Raw genomic sequence first — 11,209 nt, forward strand, 5'->3', positions numbered from 1 at the left:
GATCTCATTTAAATTGGCTCCACCGATTACCTCAACTCAAACACTCACTCATAAAAATGGATTCTCACCTGGCCAGCTTGCGAGCAGCAACAACAAGTGGTCGTAATCGTTGTTGCTTTTGGTGCTGTTGTGCAGGTAGTCGCTCAGCAGGAAAAAGGTAAGGTACGGTAACGAAAACAAACGCTCACCTTTGCCAACAACAACGAAATTGATTTTCCCTGTTCGTCTCCGAAGAATTTTCTGAATCAGTGCAGCCAGCAACAACAACAACAACAGCTAGAACCGGAATCCGTTTGAAGTTGAAGCGCGCGCAACACACACGCACGCACACACACAGGTAGCATCTCCGAACTGGAGTTCGTTCGAATGTGTGGGTGTGAGTTCGAACGCTGCACTGGAAGAAATCTACCTGCTCTCGCCATACGCTACTTTCTTTAATTCGTGAACCGCATAATAGAGTCGTGCTTGAAAGTACTTGGGTTCGAGTCCTTGATAAGGTTTAAAAACTCGGCAGATCAGCAATGCAATTTCTTCCAGTGTAAGTTCGATCTCCGAAGTTCGAAAAGATCCGAGTGCGATCGAAGAACCGTCTCTCAGTTGCGTTTGAGCTGCGAGCGTGGTTTGTCGCCTGATCTCCGCTCTCTGCGCGTCTGATAATCCGCTCCAGGTCCGAATCCGCGACGGCGTCTTTGTGTTCCGAGTGTGTGGCTGCGGTGCCTTGTTTATGTTAATCGGATATTTATATATACAGGCGAAATACTGCAGAAGTAGCAATAAATTCAGCAAATTAATCGGAGCTCGGTTTTAGAAGCGTGGGACCCGCGAGCTGAAGGCAGTGGAAAAATGAGTGTGCAGCATAAGTGATCGCTGGAAGTGGAAGTTAAAGGGTCAAACCGGTTTTCGGACAACATGGAGTTGCCACCAGCAGCAGCAGCAGCAACAACAAACGCGTCGGCATCCTTGCAACGTGTCGCCTCGGAATCCAGTCTCGATCGGGAGCGGGAACGGGATCGGGAGCAAGCAGCTGCTCCGCCTGGGCAACTGATGGGTCACCACTACCATTACATTCAATATCCGGCGCATTTCCAGCCACAACAACTTCAGGAGCAGCCAGCCCAGCCCCAGCTGCCCTGCCAGTGTCCCTGTTCCTGCGGCAGGGCGCCTCCACCGCCTGTGCAGCCCACTAATCCCGGCCAGAATGCTTCGATGGCCGTGGCCGTGCTGGTTCACCAACAGACGCCCAGTCAGCAGGACCCGGCGCGGAGTTCACCGCTCAAGGCACAGTCCGCTCAGTCCCTGCTCAATCACTCCTACCAGGCGCTCCACGAGGACCAGCATCAGCAGCAGGAGCAGCTCCAACTGGACTCCTCAGCCGGAGCCGGCAGCTGCGACTGCGATCTGGAGTGCACCTGCCCGGCCACCGGAGGAAACTCCTCCCTGGCCCAGCACAAGAGGAGCCTGCTGGCGGACGCCATGCTGGGAGCAGACGAGATCACCGTCAGTGAGTCAGACAACAACAGCACCATGATCAAGAAAAAGAAACCACGATCCGGCGGAGGAGCAGGACAACTTCCGCCGAAAACGCAACCCACGAATGACAGCTGCAACGACATCTACCACGACACGGAGCTGGACGGAGCAGTAGGAACTGGGGCAGTTGGATCTCCTGGCTCGGGGATCAAGTCCCAGATCCTCGACGATAATCATCGCCCTCCTCTGCCGCCACGCCCACCGCCCAGGCCCAGGAGCAATGCCAATGGCTCCATAGGTGAGCTATTACATTAGGGTTCTTCACTTAAAGATCTTACAGAAAAGATAACGAGGTGCATATATTTATGGAGGTTATATAGTAGATATAAACAACTTATACTTATACTTATACTTCGGAGCTCAAAAGTCTTCCCAAATAATTGCATATACATACATTCTACTGAAGTGTTGGCCAATAGCAACGACATGAAGATTATTCCAGAAGTATTTATACCAGTTGCTGCAGTTCTAAGCTCCATAACTCAACTTATATTAATCGGATTTCGAAGTGGCATACCTCTAAATGTTTCTGGTGCAATTCTCTAAAAGTCTGCATTCAAATTTAGAAATTTATTTTTATTTAATTTTTTTGTAGTTTTTCTGATGTCATAATATTGTAGAAATTCAAAAAAACTAAGAAATGTCCCAAGGCTGGAGCTCTAAACTCCATAACTCAACTTATATTAATCGGATTTTGAAGTGGCATACCTCTAAATGTTTGTGGTGCAATTCTCTAAAAATCTGCATTCAAATTTAGAAATTTATTTTTTTTTAATTTTTTTGTAATTTTTCTGATGTTATGATGTTGTATAAATTCAAGAAATGTAAGAAATGTCCCAAGGCTGAAGTTGTATACTCCATAACTCAACTTATATTAATCGGATTTTGAAGTGGGATACCTCTAAATGTTTCTGGTGCAATTCTCTAAAAATCTGCATTCAAATTTAGAAATTTATTTTTTTAAAATTTTTTTGTAACTTTTCTGATGTTATGATGTAGAAATTCAAGAAAAGTAAGAAATGTCCCAAGGCTGGAGCTCTAAACTCCATAACTCAACTTATATTAATCGGATTTTGAAGTGGGATACCTCTAAATGTTTGTGGTGCAATTCTCTAAAAATCTGCATTCAAATTTAAAAATTTATTTTTTTTTAATTTTTTTGTAATTTTTCTGATGTGATGATGTAGAAATTCAAGAAAATTAAGAAATGCCCCAAGGCTGGAGTTCTAAAGTCCATAACTCAACTTATATTAATCGGATTTTGAAGTGGCATACCTCTAAATGTTTCTGGTGCAATTCTCTAAAAGTCTGCATTCAAATTTAGAAATTTATTTTTATTTAATTTTTTTGTAGTTTTTCTGATGTCATAATATTGTAGAAATTCAAAAAAACTAAGAAATGTCCCAAGGCTGAAGTTGTATACTCCATAACTCAACTTATATTAATCGGATTTTGAAGTGGCATACGTCTAAATGTTTCTGGCACAATTCTCAAAAAATCTGCATTCAAATTTAGAAATTTATCTTTATTTTAATTTTTTGTAATTATACCCGTTCCTCGTAGAGTAAAAGGGTATACTAGATTCGTTGAAAAGCATGTAACAGGCAGAAAGAAACGTTTCCGACCATATAACGTACTCAGCACTTTCACGAGCTGAGTAATGGGTATCTGTTAGTTGGGGAACTCGACTATAGCATTTTATCTTGTTTTCACCTTTCTTCGTGTCAATGAAAATTTATGCTTATCGCGATTATACGACGTTCAATTAGATTAGTTTCCTTCATATTTATACGAAAGTTTTGTAACTCTGGCCTTGTTACTACTGTATATAAGGATATGCAAGGGTATTGCCATCTTCGCTCCTGTTTTTTCCACTGGCTTGCCATGAGTGCTGCTGCTTTGCTTCTTCCACGCGATGAATCACCCTGCCGCATGGTCACAGATTTCGTGTCACTGATTTGCCACCCGTTGTGAGCGCAGCTTCCGCTTGGTCGCGGCTTCCTCATCCGCAAGTCCTGCGCCTGCGCCGGAGGACGCTGCTCTCTCCGTGCTCTCCAGTTCGGCTGGAGCTGGTGCAAAATATTTGCTCGGGGGGTTGGCGCTGTGCTAGTGACAGTCAGGATTTCAGTTGACACCGTTCCTGTAATTGCAACGCACACTGTAGCGCCACCTCCCAGCTTCTGCTCTCCAGTATCCAGTATCCACTATCCAGTACCAGCACCAGCACCAGCAGCAGCACCCGTCCACGTCCAAGTGCCCCACTCCAGTCGTCTAAGTCCGCGCAGCTGCCTGCGGAGGCACCTCATCCCACATCCGCATCTCTGCCAGCTTCCACGGCTGTGTAGATATTTTTCTGTTTCGCTGCGGAGAAAGAAAAAAGAAGAAAGAGTGAAAAGCGAGGAAAACGTGTTCCGGAATTTCCCAGCTATTCGTCAGCTCCTTGCCAGGATGTGCACTTAAATTGCAGCTCAGCCAATTGGTGGCCACCTTTAACTGCCCGAGGAAACCATAACTATCCGCATATCCAGTAACCATGCACGGCTATCCGGTGATGCAGTTCGTGCAGTACAGCATGCCCCCGCCCTGCTCCTGGGTGCCAGGTCCTCCGCCCTCCTCGGGGAACGTGGATGGCCATCATCGCGGCTCTGGTTGGGATTGTACGGCCCCCTGTAGCCACAGCAAGTTGATTGATTGCTTACTCCCTATTTGCAGCCCATCGCCATGGCGCGGGGATCAAGAAGTACGTGGTCTGGTGCCTCATCTGCGGCGGATTCAGCTGCCTGCTGGGCGTGCTCTTCTTGGGCGTCTACTTCCTGCTGCACTCCTACACCATCACGGTGGGTAACTTCGAGACGGTGCCCACCTTTGTGCCCGCCACCCTGCTCATCCTCACTGGAATCTGCATCATGAGCCTGGCCAGGCGTCGGAATCGCTATAGCTACCTGGTAAGCGGATATTCTCTTACCTCTATAAGCATCTTGATGAATACCATGAATCCCCTACAGATAAAGCTGTCCGGAGCCTGTGGCCTGGTCTCCGCCTTAACCTGCGCTCTGGTCACAGTGACCACCACTGTGCTCCACATGAGTCGCCTGCAGGCCTTGAGGGAATGCGAGTATGCTCAAAAGACGCGGACGTGCACCTGCTACTCGGACCTCATCGAATCGCAGGTGGACCGAGTGGATAAGGGTGAGTTGTCCCACAGATCCCGAAATCCCTACGACTAATCCCTAAGCGCCATTGCCTTTCAGAAGGAGTGCGCCTTGTGTTTGACTCCCTTTCGGACTGCGGCGTTGTCCACGGATCCCTGTACTCCTGCCTGAGAGCCATCTTCGGCCTGTCCGTGGCTGGAGTTCTCATCGCCGTCTTCAGCTGCATGCTGGTGTACCAGCTCCTCAGCCACGAGCGCAAGAAGATGTACTGGGAGCAGCTGGAGCTGCGCTGCAGATCCCTGTACGCCAGTCAGGCTCCTCCTCCGGCCTTGGGTCCTGGCCGGATGTTGAACTGCAGGTGCTGCGAGCAGTGCCACGCCCACAGGCAGCTGACGCTGCCTCTGCAGGCCACCGCCTACCCGTGGGATGAGGCCACGGTTGCCGCTGCAGCAGCAGCCGCCGGAGGAGGTGGCGGAGAGCAGCGTTTCTGGGCCGCCCAGCCGCCGGGTAACTTCTACTCGCCGAATCCAGGTGGCGAGGATGCGGTGGGCAGCTGCAGGAGTGGAGAACGGGCAGGAGCGGCAGGACGCAGCAGTAGCGGGTGGAGCTGGCCTCGGATGCCTTGGCAACGTACCACTCCGGACGCCGGACGTCGATTTCGCCAAGCTGCTGCCAGTCCGGATTCACAGTACGGATTCAGTTCGTCCACGGCGGTCCAGGGAGATGGTAACCAGATGCTGATCGAGGAGCCCGTAGTGGCGGCCTACAGTGGAATGCCCCCGCCCAATGCCCTGCCCTACGGAGTTTGGGGACCTCCGCCGCCCTACAGCGATCCCAACAGTCCGGCCAGACGTGGCTACTACCAGTATCTGCAGCCAACCGCGTGTCTGGTGGGGAATCAGGGCACTGTCGCCGTGACGCTGACCCAGGAGCAGATGCATCCGACCCTGCAACACCCGCATCCCCAGCAGCAGCAGCAATTGCAGCAGATGCAGCTGCAGCGGCTCCAGGTGCAGTCCGCCACCTTGGAGCGGATGGATGGCCTTAGCAGCGCCGGTAATGTGAGTACTCTAGTGGCCGCCACTCGCTCCTCCGCCTACAAATCAAAGGCCGAGTACGAGAACACGCCGTCTGACAGTGATGGGGGAAATCCCCGGGAGAGGGAACGCTGCTCCAACACGCTGCCCACGCGGAAGCTAAAGAAGCGCTTGGAGGCGGGCACCGGAGCCAAGAGCATCGGTCCGCAGAGTAATCCTGGCCAGCAGCGACCCAATGTCCAGCAGCTGTTCGCCAAACAGGATCAACAGCAGTCGACGGGCCAGGCAAATCCTCAGCAGGCGCAGCCCCAGACGGCCGGGGTGGAGAACAGTGGCTACCAGGACTCGAACGGAGCCATAGCCAAGGATCAGGCGGTGGGAACGGATCCGGCCGAGTCCGAGGTGTATTTCGCCGACGTGAGTAGTTGCTGCAACATGTCTGTGAAGAACGACAGCTACTACGACAACGCCCAGCGCCACCAGGGACACCACCATCATCACCAGCACCAGCACAGTAATTGCAGCCACAGCAGCGGGCAGAGCAACGCCAACGAGGACTACCTGGCCCAGCGCTTCGGTCGCGGCAGGGAGCACTCCGTCCGGAGCCGTCTGCCCATTCCGCAGACGAGGCGGGAGGACGACTACGAGAGCTCCAACCTAAACATGCCCACGCTGAAGGAGCAGCAACAGCAGGCGCAACAGCTGCAGAAGGAGATCTCCCGCCACAGCATGTGTTCGGTGGAGTCGGAGGCCAAGACCGAGTTCACCGACCTCTCGCCCTCCACACCCTGCGGTGGCAATCTACCGCTGCCGCCGCCGGCGAACTTCGCCAGTGATCCGCCGACGGGCCAGCAGTCGCCCAGCTTTGTGGCCTCGTTTCCCTACTCCTCGGAGTCGCAGTGCCTGGAGGCGCATCGCCGCTCCACGAAGAACATCCACGAGCTGCTGATCGCCGGAGTGGGCGGATCCTCGGCTGGCGGCGGCGATTCCCACTACGAGGTGATCAACGACCGAGGCAATCCCTACCAGCTGCAGCGATCGCAGCAGGCCAAGCACAAGGCCAAGTCCAAGACGCGATCGCGGGAGCAGTTGGACATCTACGGCAGCGGAGCTGAGCGATCCGACTGGTCCTCGGATGGGGGTCGCTTGTGAGGCTCCGACGACCAGGAAGTATTCGTCTAGCAGCGGTTTCACCCCATTATATTCTCCAAGGATGTGGATCTGTTCCGGTACCAGTGGTGGGACTCTCCAGATCCCATATCTTCTATATCACTCGTACATCCAGGACGGAGCTGGATACCTCTCATCACTGCCTGTAGAACCACCTTTGGTTTAGAATCGTCGCACTTGTAATGTTTGCCATCCAAAAACGGAACTCTATTCCATTATATGTCCTATCCCCCAACTATCGAAGGTCCTCGGGGCTGCACACCTTGCTTTAACTACTTTACGCGTATCCTTTGCATAGTTTACTTAGTGCATATATTACTTATCACATATGGTAGCATTGAATTGAATGTTGACAACTTGTAGCAATGATAATCTATGGATATTATATACAAATTATGTTATATTTACCTGCGTATTTACATAGTTGCGTATACACACACCCATATACACATACAAATATATGACTAGTTAGTTAAATGTTAGAGTGCCAGTTAAATTTATTAAAGAGTACACCAAGTATAGCCAAAACATTTTAACAAAAACCTCCGGTTCCTTTCAATGTGATGACCAAGGGGAACTAAACACTCAGATGGAAGCTATATGATGCGTTCAATATAATTAACTTCTCTTCACTAATGAGACGAGGCCCAAGAATCGTAGGAAAACCAGGTTTTAACTTAAAAATACAATTTGGACTTTAATGACTACGTGAACAAGGTGATGTGTTTCTAAGACTATGGCTACCGGAGCACGCCAATCCCTCACTGGGCCATCCGGTGCAGGAGCATGAAGACTGCGGTGGCTCCGAGACCCAGACTGACCACAGAAGCGCCGGCATTCTTGCGATCCGCAATGCTGCCGTGCGGAATCTCGTTCGAGGAGTCATCCGGTGGCAGCTCCGGCACAGCCAGCTCGTCCACGGCGAGCATGGTGGCCTCATTGATGGTCCGCAGGAGTGGATAGTTCTGGCTCGATCTCTTGGGCAGCGCAGTCACCTTCTGGAAGTCCTCGTACGTGTCCTCGTCCAGCTTGCAGTTGCCCAGGAAGTCGTCCGTGTCCACCGACCACACCATCACTCCCGCCAGCCGCTTGGACATGGCAAACAGCACCTTGTTGGCAATGGAACGGGAGCTGTCGTAGGTGACCACGTTGATCTCCTGGGTGAAGATGTTCCGCTCGGACTTGGCCAGCACCTGGCTGGTTTGCGGATCCCACTCCCTCGTCCATCCGGAGGTCTGGTTGCTCAGCGTCTGGCAGATCTCGTTGTAGCCCAGGAAGCCGTCCTCCCGCGTGTAGGGTCCCTTGAAGCCTACTCCTTCACTGACGTCGTTTAGGCCTCCGCCGGCCAACGTCTTGAAGGTGCGTCCGTAGAAGGGCAGGCCCATCACCAGCTTCTCCGGCGGCGCGCCCAGCTTCAGCAGGTAGTCAATGGAGAATTTCTGTAAAAATACATAATAGCGTTCATATACTCTTCCTGATTAGCAACTTAATCTTATGAAGGATATCGGGCATTTAATCCCAAAATGCATTCCTTTGCACGGAAATTTCAACCCAGGTGCACTCACCACACTCAGCGGATCATCCGCGGGCGCCGAGAGCGGAGCGTTGTAACCCACTCTCTGGTCCCAGCTGCCATGGTAGTCGTAGCACATGATGTGCAGGTAGTCCAGGTAGCGCGAGATCTGGCGCACGTCGTAGGCCTCGTCGATGACCTTCTTGGACGCCCCGATGGCGGAGGTCAGCAGCAGCCCGTGCTCGTCGAACTCCTCGCGCAGCTCCTTGGTCAGCAGGACGAAGTTCTCGCGATCCGCGGCCTTTCCCCCCCGCTGCGTGGGGTACTCCCAGTCCAGATCCAGCCCGTCGAAGTTGTACTTGCGTATGAAACTGGACACCTGCTTGACGAACCTGCCGCGCAGCAGATTGTTGGCCACCAGGATGGAGTAGTTGGCCGAACCCTCGTTCCAGCCGCCGATCGCCAGGCTCACCTTCAGATGCGGATGGCTGCGCTTCAGGCCCGTCATTTTCTCGTACCCACCCTTGCCGTATTCCTCCTTTAGGTCCTGCCAGGGATCTGCAATCAACAGTGGAAACCTTACTATGCCAAAGCCTTTCAATTTGCATACGGCCATAAATCGAAACGGCAACTCACCCAACGACTTGATGGCTGCCTGGGTGATGTCCAGACCCGCGAAGGCGTACACCACATGGGTGCACAGGCTGGGATCGAAGTTGTCGAAGGCATAGGCGCCCTGCTCCGGCCGGTACACAGCCCACGTGGAAACGTAGCAAACCACCACCTTGTCGTGCAGTGGCCCTGCGAATAGAAATCGAACGACAGTGAGCAGTGAGCCACCCCTTTGTGGTTAACCGGTGCGTAAGACCCACCTGTCCTGGCGGCCACCGAAGCCCACAAGCTGCCCGCAGTGCTGGCCAGGAGGAGGAGCAGCCACAGCTGCGGTGCTTCCCCACTAAGTCCGCCCCTCAGCGTCATCTGTTGCGGCTTGGTTTTCTGGGGAAGAAGAACCGGAATCAGTTAAGTGCTTTGCGTGGTTGGCGCGCAACTGTGTTGTGACAATTTATAATTCCAATTCAGCCAATTGCCGTCTTAATTGAACGGGAAAAGTGAAAGGCACAAGTAGTGACCCATGTAGTCAAAAAAAAGCTCGGCATTCTAAAGTCAATTTCTAGGACCAGAAGGTAGCTGCAGTCCATTATTTATAGATATTTTTCTTAATTGTTTCGGTTTATGGAGATTGGCATTGGTCGTTCAAGCAGCGAAATACACATAATGCGTTTATTGATAAAAACAAACTGCACTGCAGCATTTCCATTGCCAAATGAAACAGAAGTTTCTTAAAGTGCACTTAGGTTTGTGGCAGAACAACTACACACAGTGAGTCACAGCTTATTTCAAAAACCGAAAACAAGCCGAATGTAATCAGAGAATCCGCCTTGTTCTGTCCAGATCGAGTCATTCCGCAAGTGTGGACGATGAAGCCGTCTGACCATATTGGAGTGGGTAGTCGGGTGGTCCAACCTGATTCTCAACTTTCGCCGGTGCGCCCTTAAGTGGCTGGTAAGCGAATCTTGGTGCATCGGCCAGAACCATGAATCATGCTGACCCCAGCTGCAGAGCGTATTTTATTATCTTTGCCGAGGCAAAACAAGTTGGCCTTGATATCTCGGGCCTGATAACGAGCGGCATGAATAGGCACTTAAGAGTTGGTAATTTGGTTGAGCTGGAAAATAGGAAGTGCGCACCGAGAAATTGGTGGAAAACAAAGCTCAGAGCGTTTTCACTTTCCGGCTTTTCCCCCAGATTTATGCATATAAATTTGCTTCCTTTTTGTTTGATTTTTATTTTGCTGCTCAGCTTGCCCCTGGCAAACCGGAATTCAACGTTCATCACGAGATTAGAGCCGAGTCGAAAAGCGCGGCTACAAAATCGAAATCGAAACGGAGAGAAAAAACCAGGCCGCGAGCCCGAGAACAAACTTCACTTGGGGTGGAGATGGGCTCCCAGATGGATTGGTGGCCACATTCGCACTTGGCCGGCTGCGCATGCGCAGCGGAGGAAGTGGGCAGCCAATTAACAGGCACACAAGCACACTCACACGAGCGGAGTAACCCTCAGGTGACATAAAAACAAGTACGTTCACTGTGCTCCTTAGTAAGTAGCTGCACATAGGGCACATATGTGGAGCCACTAACGTGCCCAGCGTATCGAATTCATACGGTTGGCACTATGTTTCTTTGCACTATGTTTCATTACCCGATCTCAAGTTGATTTTCCGCTTTAGCGACCACGAAACTCTTAGCACCGCCCTCGAAGCCAGCTCGCTTATAACTGAACTCGCCTCTCCGTCTTCGCTCGTGGCCACAGCGACAACTGATACATATGTATATTTCGCTCCGTCGCACCTCTGTGGAGCCACTCAAGCCGAACCCGATCCACTCTCCCCCAAGACGTCCAAGAGCCGAAGTGCCAAGACGTTGGAGCGGGAAAGAAGTCGCGCTCAACATAAATTCAACATCGAAGAGAAATGAACTGAGCGGTTCGAAGAGAAGGCTTCAAAAGTGTGAAGAGCATTGAAGAGGCCTTCCAGCTTTCTGAAAATTAAATATATATACATAAATATATTAATTTAATAGCATATGCTATTTATATTTATCACTAAATATGCTGTGATAAAATATGGTAGTCATAATTGGTGCAGAGTTATATACTGCACTCTAGAACATACAGATCTAGCACGCCTTGAGTTAAGTTTCCTCTTTAGTTGTAGATCAAGGAGGTGTTCGAATTGAAATCAAGTCATT

At 51.1% G+C, this 11,209-nt stretch overlaps 2 protein-coding genes across 6 annotated transcripts; one reads left to right on the forward strand and one right to left on the reverse strand.

The window, feature by feature from the left end:
- The first annotated feature begins 596 nt into the window (after positions 1-596).
- On the forward strand, positions 597-7,366 carry LOC6543765. 5 transcript variants are annotated; one of them, XM_001971157.3, is made up of 4 exons: positions 597-1,768; positions 4,243-4,475; positions 4,536-4,719; positions 4,782-7,366. In XM_001971157.3, the coding sequence occupies exons 1-4, from the start codon at positions 910-912 to the stop codon at positions 6,869-6,871; spliced, it is 3,366 nt and encodes a 1,121-aa protein (XP_001971193.1). In that variant the 5' UTR covers positions 597-909; the 3' UTR covers positions 6,872-7,366. The 5 variants fall into 5 exon arrangements, with proteins under 5 accessions (XP_001971193.1, XP_015013633.1, XP_026832592.1 ...); XM_015158147.2 differs by having other exon boundaries at positions 4,785-7,366; XM_026976791.1 differs by lacking the exon at positions 597-1,768 and adding an exon at positions 3,449-4,187.
- Positions 7,367-7,566: 200 nt separating this feature from the next.
- LOC6543766 (probable chitinase 2) lies at positions 7,567-11,007 on the reverse strand. Its single transcript, XM_001971158.3, has 5 exons — positions 10,662-11,007; positions 9,275-9,398; positions 9,039-9,203; positions 8,455-8,960; positions 7,567-8,328 (listed from the first exon to the last, which is right to left on the reverse strand). The coding sequence occupies exons 2-5, from the start codon at positions 9,378-9,380 to the stop codon at positions 7,651-7,653; spliced, it is 1,455 nt and encodes a 484-aa protein (XP_001971194.1). The 5' UTR covers positions 9,381-9,398; positions 10,662-11,007; the 3' UTR covers positions 7,567-7,650.
- Between the last annotated feature and the right edge of the window lie 202 nt (positions 11,008-11,209).

Source organism: Drosophila erecta, unplaced genomic scaffold (assembly GCF_003286155.1).
Source record: "Drosophila erecta strain 14021-0224.00,06,07 unplaced genomic scaffold, DereRS2 tig00000021-arrow-pilon, whole genome shotgun sequence".
In the NCBI taxonomy this organism is placed as follows: domain Eukaryota; kingdom Metazoa; phylum Arthropoda; class Insecta; order Diptera; family Drosophilidae; genus Drosophila; species Drosophila erecta.